This window comes from Aspergillus stella-maris (genome assembly GCF_047715825.1).
Source record: "Aspergillus stella-maris strain CBS 113639 unplaced genomic scaffold BDV14scaffold_20, whole genome shotgun sequence".
Classification (NCBI taxonomy): Eukaryota; Fungi; Ascomycota; class Eurotiomycetes; order Eurotiales; family Aspergillaceae; genus Aspergillus; species Aspergillus stella-maris.
The window spans coordinates 337,961-354,160 of NW_027396814.1; the positions used below are offsets into that span (position 1 = coordinate 337,961).

The 16,200-nt window shown below is 52.2% G+C and overlaps 4 protein-coding genes across 4 annotated transcripts; 1 reads left to right on the plus strand and 3 right to left on the minus strand.

Annotated features, from left to right (window-relative positions):
* The first annotated feature begins 404 nt into the window (after positions 1 to 404).
* Positions 405 to 2,306, plus strand: BDV14DRAFT_171479 (major facilitator superfamily domain-containing protein). Its single transcript, XM_073768410.1, has 2 exons — positions 405 to 1,720; positions 1,800 to 2,306. Exons 1-2 carry the CDS (start codon positions 430 to 432, stop codon positions 2,114 to 2,116), a joined length of 1,608 nt encoding a protein of 535 aa, XP_073629321.1. The 5' UTR covers positions 405 to 429; the 3' UTR covers positions 2,117 to 2,306.
* Positions 2,307 to 3,299: 993 nt separating this feature from the next.
* Positions 3,300 to 4,707, minus strand: BDV14DRAFT_47506 (glycoside hydrolase family 128 protein). The gene has a single exon (XM_073776861.1). It carries the CDS (start codon positions 4,533 to 4,535, stop codon positions 3,711 to 3,713), a length of 825 nt encoding a protein of 274 aa, XP_073629322.1. The 5' UTR covers positions 4,536 to 4,707; the 3' UTR covers positions 3,300 to 3,710.
* A 1,671-nt stretch (positions 4,708 to 6,378) lies between these two features.
* Positions 6,379 to 8,723, minus strand: BDV14DRAFT_47519 (uncharacterized protein). The gene is made up of 2 exons (XM_073776862.1): positions 8,380 to 8,723; positions 6,379 to 8,271 (listed from the first exon to the last, which is right to left on the minus strand). Exons 1-2 carry the CDS (start codon positions 8,574 to 8,576, stop codon positions 6,726 to 6,728), a joined length of 1,743 nt encoding a protein of 580 aa, XP_073629323.1. The 5' UTR covers positions 8,577 to 8,723; the 3' UTR covers positions 6,379 to 6,725.
* Positions 8,724 to 8,941: 218 nt separating this feature from the next.
* Positions 8,942 to 16,073, minus strand: BDV14DRAFT_171482 (putative ubiquitin-protein ligase E3 component (UBR1)). The gene is made up of 2 exons (XM_073768411.1): positions 9,478 to 16,073; positions 8,942 to 9,409 (listed from the first exon to the last, which is right to left on the minus strand). The coding sequence occupies exons 1-2, from the start codon at positions 15,702 to 15,704 to the stop codon at positions 9,142 to 9,144; spliced, it is 6,495 nt and encodes a 2,164-aa protein (XP_073629324.1). The 5' UTR covers positions 15,705 to 16,073; the 3' UTR covers positions 8,942 to 9,141.
* Positions 16,074 to 16,200: the final 127 nt, after the last annotated feature.

Below are 16,200 nucleotides of genomic sequence, written 5' to 3' on the forward strand. Positions count from 1 at the left end.
TCACGGATTTACGGATATGGATGCCCTAAGTCAACCTCCAAGCCCGAGTGGAATTAGCAGCTCCCCCCGATCTCAGACAACCGTCACCCAAGCACATAGATACTAGGGCTAACATTAGCCGTTCGTTGAAATTGCCAGATAATTTTTTTTTATTTGGTTCCTGCTTTGTAGCGTTCCCTCGGTAGAATTGCACCCTTGCGACCCAGCTATGCCTAGTAACTATTTAATTAATTAGTCCAGACTGCTAGGGCTGGGATTGGTCCAACTTGTACGTATCTATCTGTCTATCTATAATTCTGTAGTTTATGCCCAAAGATAAGCCTCCCACTAATGAGGTCTAGACTTAACAGCACGTATTCAAAAGCCAGGCTACTGTTCCTCTCTCACTTCCCAGTCCCGTTTCTCTTCCAACACCCCAACGTCGCAGCCATGGCCACCACCACCACCACTACAACAACCGTGTTAGTGCCTCCATCTGTACCCGAGTATGAACTCACTAATCTAAACAATAAGGCATCGCCATCATCATCTTCGTCAGATCATTCGGACTCAGGCTCAACCCCCAGGACAAAGCTCGAGTCGTTTGCCATCATAACTGTCATCACGGGCGTAACCTTCGTCAGCGTCTCGGGGACCGGTTTATTGGCAACCGCCCTCCCACAAATCTCAACGGATATCCATCTCGCTCGCGATCTGATTTTCTGGCCTGCATCTGTCTATGCGCTTTCAGCAGGATGTACCCTCCTGGCATTCGGCTCCGTCGCCGACGTCGTCGGGTCCAAGCGAATGTGGCTCATTGGAAGCGGTGTCTCGTGCCCTCTGATCCTTGCCTGCGGTCTCGCCCAAACGGGTAATCAGTTTATTATCTTCCGTGCTATTCTGGGCTTGTTTGTCGCTATGTGTCTCCCTACGTCGATGTCGCTTGTCACTGCGTCGTTTCCACCTGGGAAGACGCGGAATATCGCATTTGCTGCGACGGGTATGGGGCAGCCGTTGGGGTATGCGCTTGGGTTGATACTCGGTGGTGTGTTCACGGGGACGATTGGGTGGCGGTGGGGGTTTTATATCACTGCCATCGTTGACGCGGTGCTTTTCGTGGCTTCCATCTATGTTCTCCCAGCTGATGGGCAGGATAAGAAGTTCTCGAGGGGTACCTGGCGGCGACTTGTGTATGATATTGACTGGGTTGGTGTAGGAGTTTTGGCGCTGGCTTTTGGATTGTTGTCTTATGTTCTTGCGATGGTGACGCTCAGTTACAAGAACATGTCACACGTCCAGTATATCGTGCTGCTTGTTCTCTCCGCCGCCCTCTTTCCCGTTTTCTCGCTCTGGGTGAAGTTTCAGGTCAAGCGACACAAGACCGCTCTCATACCTAACTCTCTCTGGCGGAACCTCCCGTTTCTCTTCATCTGTGTCGCCATGTTCTTTACCTGGGCTGCGTTCAACGCATTCCAGTACATCTCAACCCTCTTCTTCCAGGACGTCCAGAATATCTCGGCGCTGCAAGCATCTATCCGCTTCTTACCTATGGCCGTCGTGGGTGTCATCACCAACGTCATTGCCGCGCATCTCGTCGCCAAAGTAAATGTCCATATTCTACTGGGCATATCAGCCGTGATAACTGCGATATCGCCGATCCTCATGGCAGTCGCGTCACCAGAGTGGACGTACTGGGCTGCAGCGTTCGTGGCTATGACCTTGAGTCCTGTTAATGGAGATGGTAAGTGGCCCCTGTCCCATCCCATACCTATATACAACATTCAATCCGAACTAAAGCTAATGAGTCTTTGTCTACTTAGTCCTCTGGACAGTCTCCAGCCTGGTAATCTGCCGCGCTTTCCCCTCAAACGCCCAAGCCCTAGCAGGCAGCGTCTTCAACACAATCTCCCAGCTCGGCAACAGCGTCGGACTAGCTGTCGCAGCCGTGATCGCGGCGTCTGTCAGTGCGCATGATGAAAGCGACATCAGCGTCGCAACTAGCTCTCAAACACCCGAGCAACTTCTGGAGGGATATCGCGCGGCGTACTGGACTATCTTTGCGGGGATGGTGGTGGTCTGTCTTGTTAGTGGGTTTGGGTTGAGGAATGTCGGGAAGGTTGGTGTTAAGCAGGATTGATACCTCTATCTAGATGGTTGCCTCTCTGCCAAAGGAAGGACTCTCGGTTGGGAAGGAGCAACCCTCCGGGCGTTATTTGGGAAAAAGCAACCAACAGCTGAGGGAAGGAGCGACCACCGAATATGGAAAGAACGATCACTTATCTGGGAAGGAACGACCGAACGATCCGTCGATTTAGGAAAGAACGACCCTCTGCTTGCAGGTCTAAGGGAAGGTGCAACCAACCAGCTGTACTTAGGTGAAGAGCCATTATATAGCCCCATTTGATTGACCTGGTCGTCAAACCACTCAACATCACCTACCTTATGACTTGAGACCTTCTCAATGAACGTAGCTTAGCAGTGTACAGCCCTACCCAACCGAATGACAACAGATACAGCACAATTAGGTGTTCTTCTACCTCTTGAGTCTTGAGTCTAGTAAATACCCACCATTTTCACTGTTAACGGAAACCCACCTATGGAGCATCCAACCGATAGCCCTATGGTGTCTGGGCCTCTGGAGGGGGGAAAGAAAAAAAAATCTACGCAGAAAGGCCGAGCCTAGACCCCATCAGCGACTACACCCTATGCAGATGACATTCCACTCATTGACGGGAAGGCCTGAATCCTTCCCTTTCAGGAATATGCGCGCTCGTAGGTACATCTATGGGGTCTTCAATTTACCCAGCGTAGGTACTCCGTAGGTGTCTAATCGCATTGTGATGCTCGATCTAGCTCGCTAAGACTATGGTACCCTGGGTAGTAGATGTAGGTAGAAGTGAGGTGATGCCTCGTCAGAGGCTTCTCATTTCGGGTCCCAGCTGGGCAGCACTGATCTTGTCGGGGGGTGCTGGGCAAGGGCAGACTTGGATACTTTCCTCATGGAAAATGTCTAGACTACAGACTACCTACTCTGGTGCAATGTAACTGTACTCTGCCTAGACTTTAATTACATTTCTAATAAAAACGGCCCCAACCACGGATTTCCCGAAACGCCATGAGCACAGCCCAGCCAATCACAATACTTTCCTCTCCAGCTACCAGCGCTGATCCATGGAAAGAGGTTACATCTGTCTCCATTCTTATCTGACTCGGTCTCAATGATACTGATTGACAGGAGGACTTTCCTTCTTGCTGAGGTCGTTCCAAGGATTAAGGGATGTTTTTGTTGGGTACGTCTGATTACATTTTTAGGTCATGTGGCTAGATCTATTTGGACTTTACAATTTCAGGCGTTGAGGATTGGATTTCCATACAATTTACACTACAATTTTTAGTACGGAAGGGAATATGAAAGGGAGGAAGGTTGTTGATGGATCGAATCCACATTTTGCACTTTTTATTTGAATTCGTTATTCATGGATAAATGTTTCGCTTTTGTTATGTCTCTATCTCAAAGGTAAACTCGAGTCAAGTCACCAAAATCGATCACCGATCGGGAATGTAAATGTCCAAAGAAAGAAAAGAAAAGGGGGATAAGGCAAGGCAAATGGATCCAAAGAAAGAAAAGAAAGATAACAAAAAAAAAGTGGTATCAAGAAGAATCGAAAAAGAAGTCAGAGAACCCCCCATCAACCATCATCCATCAACACAACTCAAGCAAGCAAGCAAGCTTACGAAGAGTAAGCCTTACCACTGACACTGAGTTGGCTGCTTTCGTCAAGCAAGTACCCCTTAGCACACATAAAGTAAGCATAACGAGCAACAGCATCCTGAGCATCCAACCAAGGCAGAACCTCGTTAAGGAAGTCAACAGAAGTCTGCGTGGCTCCAGAACCGCTCATATCACTGTTAAGCGCGAACTCAGTAACCCAAGTCTCGGAGATGCCAAACTCCTTCTGCAGCGCGACGGCCTCCTCAACGAAGGACTTGAAGTCGTCGGCGGTCTCGCCGTACCAGTGCACAGCGAGCGCAGAGATGTCGCAGTCCGTGCAGGAGTTAAGGAAGTTGCGCATCCAGGTGAGGCCCATGTCGTCGCCCACGCCGTTGGTCACGGCGGGGGAGACGAGCTTGGCCTGACCGTTGAAGTGGGTGATGTACTGTTTGTAGTAGCCGGCCGCCTCGGAGGAGGACATGGAAGCTTGAGAGGACATGTCGGGCTCGTTGAAGCCCATAATGTGGGTGCTGCCGCTGTTCAGGATGGTCTGGATGGCGGCCCACCAGCCAGTGAACATCTTGGAGCCCCAGAGCATAGGGACGAACTCAACGCCCGAGGGGAGATCGCCCATTACTTCCATGTTCCAGTCGTAGGCCCAGGAGACGGCGCCAGAGTCAGCGAGAGCCTGGACGAGGGAAGCCTCGTTGTAGGCGGCGCCACGCTTGGGGTGGGATGCGTTGGCGGTTTGACGCATAGAGTGCGTGTGCTTGTGACCGTGGGGAGCGGCGAGGGCGCTGCTGGCAGCCAGAAGGGTAGTGGCGAGGTACTTGAAAGAGACCATTTTGGTAGATGTGTTTGTTGGTGGTGGTATGAGAATCCGGTTCTCGATGTGTTGGTAGTCGCTAAGCTGGAAGCTAGGACTGGAAGGTGAAGGTAAGGCAAAAAGGAATGATGCCTTGAATGGTGTTTAAAAAGGAATGACTATTGACCGTGCACGGCACAGGACAACGATAGTATGCCAAAAGGCAAGAAAGTGTTTGATAGAGAGTGTGTAGAGATGAGGACTGGTTGCTTGAAGAACAGAAGAGGCGAGGGAGGGGAGGGAGAGGAAGGTATATAAGCGCTGCACAAACGAGCAGGCTCCACCAGACCCCAAGAGCGTCTGATCAATCAAATCAGACATGGATGAAGGCGAGACGCTTTCTGCTTGCTTTTTGTGGTGTTCCTGGATGGAGCCACTGGTCGGCGCCTGGAGCGTGGAGGAGTGGCAGTCTGAAATCTGGATGCGCCAGAGCCGTGGGACGTAAGCGGTGGGGGTGCTTTCGTGGCTATCATTTGATGCCTCATCATTGTGCCTGGCAGACAATAGTGGGATCAAAGGGTGCATCATACTTCAAAAGGAGATGGGTTTATTGTACCCGACAACAGCTGGTACTCTGCCATGTTTGACTGGGCATACCTTGACAGTCGCATATGATTGACAGGTGAAACTGTACAAAGAGCAGAGAAGAAAAGCAGTCGAAGACGCTAAATTGCATCGAATGTTGTGTTGGCCCCACTGGTCCACTCAGTCACCACAGACCACTCTGTTTGTCAACAGAACACACACACAATTCTCTACCAAAATAGAGAGAACCTTCTGTACCAAATAGTAGCATACGGAGATTAAGTCTCACCATTGTATCTTTTCCATAAACCGGCCATTGTACTATATATTGCTACTGTTTCTGTCCCCCAAGCGCTTTGTCTTTCAGGCACACCACATCCAATAACCCAATCACAGACATCGAGATCTGAAACAAACCAAGAGCGCCACTTTGACTGTTCCTGCAGCATGACGTGGGCAGCGCTTCACCTCAACGCAGTTGCCTTTATCCTCCAGTCAATCTCTCATTCTTCAGTCGTTGTCAGTCAGGTCCACCCTTTGAGCGATTTTCTTTAGCGCCCACAAGACAGAGTTCCTCTGAAGTAGTAGTGCCTATGGAGAAAGCTGAGCTGAAACGAACTGGACCTGGCTTTAGGATCCACAGCAACTAGAATCACAACCATTGCCGGGACCGGGAGTATGGAATATTATGGAGCATGGAGCATGGATGCATCCAATGCTCGTATCCCCACAAGATTCCAGACTCGCCCAAGCACAGTCCCTCTCGACTCCTCTGGCTTCTCGCTGGCTGCTGGCTCACCGATCATCCGGTCCAAAGTCAAACTCTGAACCTTGACCCATCCCATCAATCCGGTTCTCCGGCTGAGACACACTTTCCGGCTGTCGGTCAACGGTTGACGTGGGTGTTTCCCTGGTTATGCATGTCTTGGAAGCTGGACCCTAGGTTGTAGGTACCACTGCAGCACTGCCTAACCCACTCTCGTCTGTTACTGGACACTTTGTCTTCCGCGGTAGAACTCGAACATAGCCGGACCGCGGAATTACTGGAGGCCTGGAAACCTGGAAGCTGAGAGCCGAGAGCCTGGGTTGTGGTCTGGACTGCAGTGGGTTACCCTAGGTGCTTTGTGGCTTGGTGTCCGCCTGCCTAAACTGTCTGGTGGGGGGTGAAGATGGATAGGTCCACGTAGGAGTTGCGTATGCTTGCTGTTTGGTCTACCTTAAGGTGTCTAGGCTGCAGCGTTGGGTTGGGATAGGGGTGTTGGAATAGGAGTCTTGGGTGTTGGGAGGATGTCCGGTGATAACTGTTAGTCGAACTATCGAGAAAAGTGTTGGTTCAACAGCTAAACATTGGGACTGGAGTACTGCCTGATGGTTGCTGTCGTGTCTGATGTTGTGCAGTTGATGGCAGAGACAGTCTTGTGTCCTCAAAAAGCAGAAAGCACCGCATCACCTGACTCTGGACATGCAGGCAATAGTGTTCTGCAGTTGGGCTCTACCTCCTATACTACAAGCTCTTGAGAGTTTGCTGAATATGTGGTTTGCATCGGCAAGTCCACGTTGCTGTCCAACGTGGACTTGAAGGTAAATGATATTGAAGGTTTACCATCATTAAGGTAGAGTTCACACACCTCGCCAGCTGGCGACTCACGCATCCTTCTTCCTCCCCTCCAACACACCCAGCACATCCGAAGCACTATCCTTGTCGCCCTTCTTCTTCTTCGGCCCACGCTTCCTCTTGTTCCCGCCTCGTGGCTCCAATAGAATAGCTTCCTCGTCCTCATCATCTTCATTCCGGCTGCCCCCGAAGCCGTAGTCCATGTCGGCTGCATCGAGAGCTTCACGGCGTCGTGCTTCTTCAAGGAACTTCTTACGTCGGGCGAGGACCTCAGGGTCGACATCTTCCTCGTCTGCACCTTCGACCCCGTCGTCGTCTGCTGACCCTGCCTGGCGCAGGGCAGCAGCTCGTTTGAGAGCGGCGAGGAGGGTAGGGTCTCTGGTTAGTGGGTTGCCGCGGTCACGGTTACCCTCCACATCCTCCTCTTGTCCGGTGGTGGATGTACCGAAGTAGTTCCGCGGTTTGATTATCCGGGGTTCGTCTGTAGAGTCTTTCTTGTCTGTGGAACTGGGTTCTTGTGGTGCTTTGGGCTTCGGCGCCACTTCGCCTTCTTCTCCTTCTGAATCCGAAGAATCCTCGTCGGACCCGGCACCGCCCAATGGATCGTAGTCTGCGCCCACGCCTGCGAAGATGTCGTCGTCTGAGTCTTCTTTTACGTCCTGCGCGGCCTTGATCTTGGCGGCTATTTCAGCCGGCACGTCCATTCCAAGAGGCTGCGCTTCCTTCCCTGGAGCGGAGGGCGCTGCTTCTGCGATGGGCGCCTTCGTTCCAGGCGGGTCCAGCCATCTCGTTTTCCGCTTCGTCTTGCCTTCGGCATCTGTGATGAGGAGTACTTCCCGTCGACGACCATTCTCATCCTGCTCGATGAACCGCTTTTTCTCGGCGCTTGAATCGCCGATCTTCTTGAACCGTGCACCAAGAGCTAGTTCAGGTTGGGGTGCTGCTGCAGGTACAGCTGCTGCAGCTGCCGCTCTACTCGCCCTGAGCTCCTTCAGAATCTCATCACGCGTCTTCCGTTGAGCAGGCGCTGGCGGCGGTGCCATGCTCCCCTTCTTCTTCTTCTCCTTCTCCCTCGGCGCAGAAGGAAGTGCCTCTTCGCCTTTCCCTTCCAACACCTTATCAAACTCGTCGTCCATATCCAACTCTGGTCCCTCGCCCTCATCCGCAGCAACACCTTTATCCTCCTCGCCCTCATCCTTCTCCTTCTCCCCCATCTCAACATCCTCTCCCGCCCTAACCCTCCTCAACAAATCCCAATCCAACCCCTTAACCATACGCGTACGGTCCAAATCCCCACCAAACCCAAGCTCCTTCCGTACCCTCGTAAACGTCCGCTCATCAATAAGACCCTTCTTAAGCTTCTCTTCCAACTCCTTCAGTTTCAACTCATTCTCAATCCCCGAGACACCTTCACCCTCCCGTACACGCGCCGCAGCCCGGTCTTCATAACCAGCCGGTAACTTTGTTCCCTTCGGCGCAGCAGAAGACTTGAATTTCTTATTCGGAGGCCCTCCGTCGCGGTCGCGTCTGTATTCGGAGAGTTGGGCGGCGAAGTTAGGGGCTTGCAGGTTGCGTCTGTATTATAGAGATATTTGTTAGCTTCTTATCCTTACACATGGAACCGAATAAAAGAGCAAGGCAATGCGGTGCGGTGCTTGCGCATGATAATGGAATCCAACGTACGGCGTCATAGGAATACTCGAGCGCATCCGCGAGCCCAGCGAGTGCCCGCCACTGCTTCCACCCTGCGGCGACCGCGCCCCATGACTCTGTCTTGCGTTTCCCGGAGGCGACTGAGATGACCCAGTCGGGCTCGCGCTCGAGGGTTTGGAGGGCTGGTTATTGTTTACGAGGAGGCGGCGGAATTGTTCGTTGTTCATGGCGTTCGGTTTCAGGCAGGTCGTGGAGGTACTAGTACGTATAGGACGGTCGTGAATAAATCCGGTAGTTTTAGAAGCACATTGTATAGATGAAAGTATCTGGTCGGGCTGTAGGAAAGAGAGGGTCAAGTGGTTGGGATTGGAAGATGTTCCTGGAGCTTTTGGAGCATAAGTTCGAAAACCGCGCCGCGGGATGTCCACCTGTCTGCATTGGGTCTAGCGTTATCAAGCTGTCTACTAGGTGGTAGGGACAGAGTATATCGAGAATCAACACAGCTCGCAAAAATAATTCCTATTCTTATTTCAAACTAGTGAACTTATTTCTGATCCATTGATAAGGAAGGCAACATCAAAACCGCGTTCTTGGATATGTGTTTCTAACTTCAATCCCATCCAGCAGTCCTTGAAAATATGTCTGGTACCCGACTACAATAGGTAAGACTTCGATAGAAAGAAGAACGTCTATTTTAGGACCATAATTCAATACATACAATCGCAATCATCATCATTAATACCACCACATCACATCCCCAACCCATCCATCTTCTTCTCCCCAAACAACCAACTAAATAGTCTCCCACCCGCCATTATTAACCTCCGCCTCCAAGCGCCTACTAATCGTAGCCGGCACGCCATGACTCAACCAAACATCTCTCAACAACCGATCATACCGCTTACGATTAAGCATAAGCGGGCGGTTCCGGCGGAGCCCAAAGTCTGTTTCGCCATGGCGGTCGAGGTAAGGCGCGTAATGCCATGAGCCGGATTGGCTGTGGAGGTATAGAATGGCGCATTTGCGGATGTTGATGAAGAGTCCGATGTTTTTGCCGCACCTGGTTTTGTTTGTTAGTGGATGTTCATTGTGGTGGTGGAGGGGAAAGGGGAATAAGGAAGGACATACTTCAATACATGCTGGTTGCATCCGCCTAGCGTCACGGGTTCGGGACCGGTCATGCAGCAGACGGCCTGAGAGCAGAAGATGTCGCCGCAGAAAAGACAGATGCTGGGGTCGCTGAGCTCTTTCTTGGAGTTGGGACATCGGCGGCGGTTCGCAAGTTCGATAAGACCGTCAAAGTACTTTGGTAGACCGACGAGTTCGAAAATGGCCGGGTGCGAGAGGCTAGGCCAGAGCTTGTGGTCGGCTATGCGGACACCCGCGCGGGAGGCGTTCCAGTGGAAGATCCAGCCTGAGATCATGGCGTCGAAGGGGGAGCCACTCTTGCGGGCCGGTTTCATGGAGGAGAAGACGTCGTCGAGGGAGGGCATGTTGAGGATTTTTGTGAGACGGTCGAGCTCGGAGGTGCCGACGTCGTTGAAGCCCGTGTTGGGGAATTCGACGCCGTGTTGGACATGTAAGAGGATGACGGCTTTACGGAGGAAGGTCAGTGCGTAGCTTGAGATGAGGCGGCGGAGGGCGATGATTACGCCGGGAGTTGCGGAGTCTTCGCCTTCCTTTACGTAGCCGAGTTCAGCAGGGAATGAGGATCCCATTGCTCGTCCCACTGAGTTGGACTTGAGCTCTGCGATGACGGTGTTGAAGAAGTGGCGAGTGGCCTCGAACTTGTCGTTGGAGAGTTCCATCTCCATGAGGTATTGTGCGTCGCCATTCTTTATCAGCTCTTCCTTCAGTCCTAGAGGCCAGATGATATAGGTCGCGGCAGCCTTGACAATCTCGGCAACATAGCACATTTGCACCAAGTGACGAATATCAACGTCGAGGACAGGAAGGAGTGTGAGCGAAGTCTCTGCTAGGAACACAAATGTATCCTTGGCGAACAATGGCTCAATCTGGTGGACGTCGTTCAGGAGCGTGGACCCTTCGAAGAACGGATGTCCAACAAACAGCTGGCATAGCTTTTGCCGATGGATTTCACGGAACTCTTCCAATGACCGACTGGTGCCGGTCTTGCTGTGTAAGCCTCCGACGGAAGCATATGTTAATGCCGTCTCGGCTAAGACGCGGAGATGCGTCAATGTCAACTGGGGTATCTTGTCTAGGAGGGTTGCACCCGGCTCGGACTCAACACCGCGCTGTGCAATTTCAACCGCAGAAATACTGAACCCGAAGCTCTGGAACAACGAGTCCGTGTTAATAATTTCATCACTGCTCACGCTATCAGGTGGATGGTGGAAGCTCGAATGGACGTGGTTTAGCTTGAGTGTCTGCTTGAGGCGAGCATAGATTTGCAGAAGCTCGGACATAGGGCTGTCGCTTGAGATTGGTATTTGCTGTGGTGATGTGTTCGCCGAAGGTTCATCCTGCGGCGGGAAAATACCAGGCATAGGGAGCCGGGCGGGTGGGATATAATGAGCAGTCGAGGGAAGTGCAGACGACAATAGCTGGTCAACCTTACCAGCAAGCGGCGGCACCAGACTTTTGGACAAATATTCATGGAAGAGCCCTTGATACGCCTGCTGCTGGAGTTCGCTGTTCTCCGCAAGAAGGGCGTAGTTCAATTTGTGCTTGTGAGACAGAACAGACTTTACTTCGTGGTTAACAAACTCGTCGAAAGTGACCTTTGTATTGAGCGCGCCGGGGTAGGACTCTTCCTTGCCTTTCCAAGCAATAGGAAGGAAAGCGTTACCCAGAGCCTTGCACAGAGGGCAGACAAACTCCTTGTTAGCCAAGCGCTCCGGGTGGTTGCGAGCAATCTGTTGCGTGTGGCGCCGTTGAGTCGCTGTGAAGTAGACCTCAAAACACGTGTAATGCATGATATGCCCGCAGCCTGTTGTCACAGGACCGCGCACAGTATTCTTCGCGTTGAAACCTTTGCTCAGGCCGATCTTCTCACCAGTGACCACTTCACCAGAAGAATCCAGCCGCCGCACAGCAATATGATTCTCACCAGCAACACCAAACGGACGAATGTGCTCGGCAGATTTATCCAGGCTTGACGGCGTCTTGAGCACCTCTCGAATCAAATCCGCATCCTGGATGTCCGTCTGTCTCAATATGCTACTGTCTTGGATCAGAGCAAATGTACCGTACAGCCTGGAGTCATTTGTCTCTTCCTGGCAGAGGATGCAAGTGCCGCTAGGGTACTTCCAAACCTTGGCCTCTTGGGCCAAATCTGGCTCAGACTCCATATCGCTAAAGTCCTCTTCACCCCAATCAAACGTACCCTGATTGTTGAGGAAGTTTTGTTGCTGTTGTTGGAATTGGGCCATCACTCTAGCTTGTCGCTCTAGGGCCTGTTTCTTCTTGGCTTCTTTCTCACCCTCGTCGATGGCGGGCGAGTTCGTGTCGACTCTGTCGAAGGGGAATGACAACGAGGCTGTAGCAGCGTTGTAGGCTTGGGGTCGCTTCTGCCAAAGACGCTTCAAAATGTGTCGGATCTTGGGGCCGCAGGCGGAGAACTCGCTCATCGTCGAGATCTTCTCCAGGAGGCCAACGATGGTCAAGTAGCTACCTGTCTGGGTAGCTCTTGCTTTGGTGAGAGCATGGGAAACAAAAGATTCCGTGTACTCTTGTTCCATCTTTCCCTCATCTGTATGGTCTTCAAGCGTAGCAGAGAGGGTCAAGTGAAGAACAACCTGGAGGAAAGTCTCGACACGCGTAGGCGGTATCGACGTCGTGCAATCCTTGGAAGATATCACATAATCCAGTAGCTGATGCACAATCTGGGCAAACAGGGGAGTCCGCGTGAAGCGAGCAAGATCAGCAAAGGCGCCGGACGTCAAGGGCCGCAAGTTCGGCTCAAAGACAATGTCAGCCGCATTCTTCCCGGTCTTCTTCGCCTGCCACTCCTTGTAGATGTTCTCGGCTTCATCCCTTTGGTTCTTTGTGTAGTGCGCGCTGTATGGATCGATGTAGTTGAGGTATTCGGGCTTGAGCTCGAATGTACCAGAGTCATTCAAGCCCTCCGGGGGCCGGAACCTCGCGATCTCCTCCAGGACATCCTGGAAGTCATCCGAGTCTCGCACACCGTCGGTCAGGCGGGTACATAGGTCAGAAAACGAAAGTGGCTTGAAGCACAAGACATGAGCAATCTCACGAGTCATGTTCTCGTGGGTTGCAGCTTCGCTGTCGCCCTCTGTAACAAGCGCATGACGATCCGTCAAGAGAATAATCAAGAGAAGAACAAACTCTTCAACGACGTCGACGATCTTGGATTCTTCGAAACCCGGCCTGGGCATGTAGTTCCTCGTCATCCAATCCACAACACCAAACCTATCTGCGATAGAAGCGAGCACTCTACTAGGATTACACGTCACCAGTGCAGACTGCAGCAGGAAGATATCACGGTAGTAGCCGTGCTCACGGGAAGACACTCCACGGTACTGAGATGACTGGTGCTTCAAACTGAGACCGTTGCGTACCCACAAGAAAGCTTTCATCTGCGCCAGCCAAGCGCAGACCCGAAGGGGGTAGTCAAACATCGCGAGCAGCAGATCTTCCGATGAGAGGTCACTGTCGAGGATATGCTTGTCGTTGGCCGCCTCGGCGGCGCTGAAGAGGACATCACGCAGCAACTCGGCGCTCATGCCGCGGGAACAGTCAAGCAGCCACGAGAGCGTGTAATGGAGGGCATGGTGGAAGCTCATGTGCCCTTTCTCCACAACAAAGTCCACCACACGATGGCGCGAGAACCGCTCTGGGTGATCAACCTCGAAGTCAAATGGTGGGAGAGTTTTGAACTTGACGTAGTCCTTGATCTCAGCTTGGTCGAATCGCTTCCGCTCCATACCGACGGAGTTAACTATGGTCGATATTGTAGATACTGTAATAGCCCGCAGAAGGTTCTGGCCATTATCGAGCTCAGGACGCTTGAATGCCTCGCGGAACGCAGTACACAGTCGGTTAATTTCCCGCATCAGAATCGACGCGCTAATCCATGAATCGTTCTCGTATTCCACGTGCTCGCCAACAGCACGTACATTCGGGCATATTCCTTGGGAGAGCTTGATCAAGTCAAGGAACTGATAAAGGTATTGTGGTTCACTGCGCATACGGTCCTGTACGTACTCAGACTGCAGGAGATATTTGAGGTCGAGGAAGAAATGATAAAGGCGTCTGTTGTTCACAGATCCACCGTCAAACGACAACGTGGCATTGGGGTTAACCTCGCATGGCTCGCCCACTTGCCTGGTTGTTAAAAAGGTATATAGGATGGCAATGACCTTGGTCAAGAAGTTGCCACGATGCACAATCTCCTCGGTGATGGATGGAGTGGTCAGTAGCTGCAGTGATAAATTGATGATCGAATGATCCGGCTCCCTATCAGCAATAAGGTACAGCTGGGCGAGGGCGCTGTACAGGCTGGATAGGCGTAATCCCATGACGCGCTTGAACTGTGGTACGTTGACCACAGTACTAATGTAGAGATCACGAAGGTCATTGCGAGCCTTCTTCCACAGCCTCAGATCGAATAGAATCATCCAGTCAAGTCGCGTGCGCCTCCACAGGTCTTCATAGAGAGGCACAGTCTCGCCCGTCACAGGAGGCGATGGCCGAACTTTCCAGTGGTCGGCTGTCTTCGCGGCCGGATGACGTCTCACACGAGAAGGAGTCCGAGGAATTGGAATCGAAGGAGAGTCGGCCCTAATATCGGTATCCCCATGACTATCATGAGTTTCGCTCAGCGGCGGTCCGCCGGGGGTCGGAGCTTGTGGGGAGAGAGTCCTTGACTCATTGGATTCATCAGGTTGTTCTTCTTGTTGCTCCTGCTGCTCAGGTCCTTGCTCCTGTTGCCCAGTTTGCTGTTGCCTGAACGGTGTGGTAAATCCGAGAATAGCCTGGGCCATCTGTAAAGCGTCGTCTGTGCCACCCATCACCATATCAACATCTTCCGCAATATCTCCGCGCAACCTGGTAATCTCAAGTTCCATTTCGTCATCTCCATCATCAGCATCATCCTGGGCCTCAATGAATTCGCCGTCTATCTCACCCATTTCATCATTAGCCTCGTCATCTCCGTTCTCAATATCATCCTCATCCTCTTCGTCCGGTGGAATCAACTCGCCCTGGGGAGTCATATGCAACGTAATAGTACGCATAGCCCCTCCCTCCTCCAGCTTCGCGTGATCATCGATACCCAAACGGCCAATCTCAGCATTGAAAGCCCCACTGCCTCGCTTCCAGGAACCAAGAAGTTCCTCACATACTACTTGCCGTAGTATCTCGTTGTCATCGAGAATGCTACAACCAGCAATATCCATCAGCCATTCAATAATGGTACCGCACATTTGCTCACGGAACATGTCGCGGGAGGATCGAATCGTCGTAGTGACTTTGATCTGCTCGATAACCTTCGATACTCTCAGCAGCAATTTCAGGTCTTTTGAATATTTAATCAGAGTCCTTCCCATCTCGTGTGTCTCCAGCGCTTTATCAGTCCCGTACTGGCGGCTCTCCCGACAAGCTCGAGATACTTGGTCCGTCACCTCCCGCATCGTATGCTTCTCATCGTTCCACAGCGCCAGTGCGAATTCAGGTTCTTCCTCCTCGTCATCACCCGCACCATACCAGCCAGGATGCAACCTCGACACCTCCTCATCCTGTCTTATACCCTCCTCGGTTTTCGGCAACCGCAACTGCTCCGGCGAACAAGAAATAACATCCGCAAAGTAATCCAGCGTCCGCGCAACAGTCACCCGGATACTATCAACCCAGTCCTGCGGAACCCGGCTCGCAGCATGCCCTTTCCCTTTCTTCTCACCATTGTCTGTATGAATTGCACAGAACACGGGGATCCGCCACGCCTCTTCATCCCCGCAGTCACAGCACCCCGAGTTGCCCGGCGACATAGAAATCTGGTACTGGTGCGTGCTGTGGTCCGAGGAATCGAAACATCGGCTGCAAAGCACACAGGTCTCGTCTATGCCGCACGTCATGCACCGGTACGTTGCTTCGCCTGCGCGAAAAATGTGACCGCACCGCTTACCCCGCGCGGCTTCGGTGTATTCAGCTCCCTCAACGGCGCCTTGTGCTTCTGCTAATTTCCAAGGGCCTGTCGGGAGGCCGTCTGAGAAAAGGACGCGGAGATATTCTTCATTGTGGCCCGTTAAGGAGCGGAAGAAGAGCTCTAAAAGAGCTTTCTCGGCCGCGGGGCCATAGCGGTAGTTGTGTTCGGCGGGGAGTCGCAGGAGGCCTTCACCGAGGATTCTTTCATATTCTGGACGCATCATTTGTCGCCGTGGCCTTGGGACCGCGATGCCCGTTGGCTTAGAGGATGGATGTCAGCAAACGTAGGGAGGAGGTTTGTGTGGCGATCGTCGAGCAGAAGGTGTGTGAGGTCTGGTGAAAGAGGGGTTTGAGAAAATAGCGGTCGGCGCGAAGGATTTCAAGTAGCGCGCGCGTGAGAAGTGGTCTATTGTTGGAGATTTCCGGCCAGCAGAGAGAGAATGAATGGGATGGAAAAAGCTCTGTATAGTGATATGAGCATGATTAGTTATCTAATGCTTGAAGGTCACGGTGGGGAAGGGGAGTGGACAAATGCGGGCAGAGGACGCCAGCAAGTGCCGAAGTGAACACACCAATGCTCGTATAGATATATTCCTCGCCTCAGTGACGGATGGCGAGCTTGTTGTACACACAATGGAGAAAGCCAAGTGTTTTGCTACTGTGGGGGAGATCAATGATGGTCTTTTATCGGGATGACATATCTACGGCATGCTCACCGCG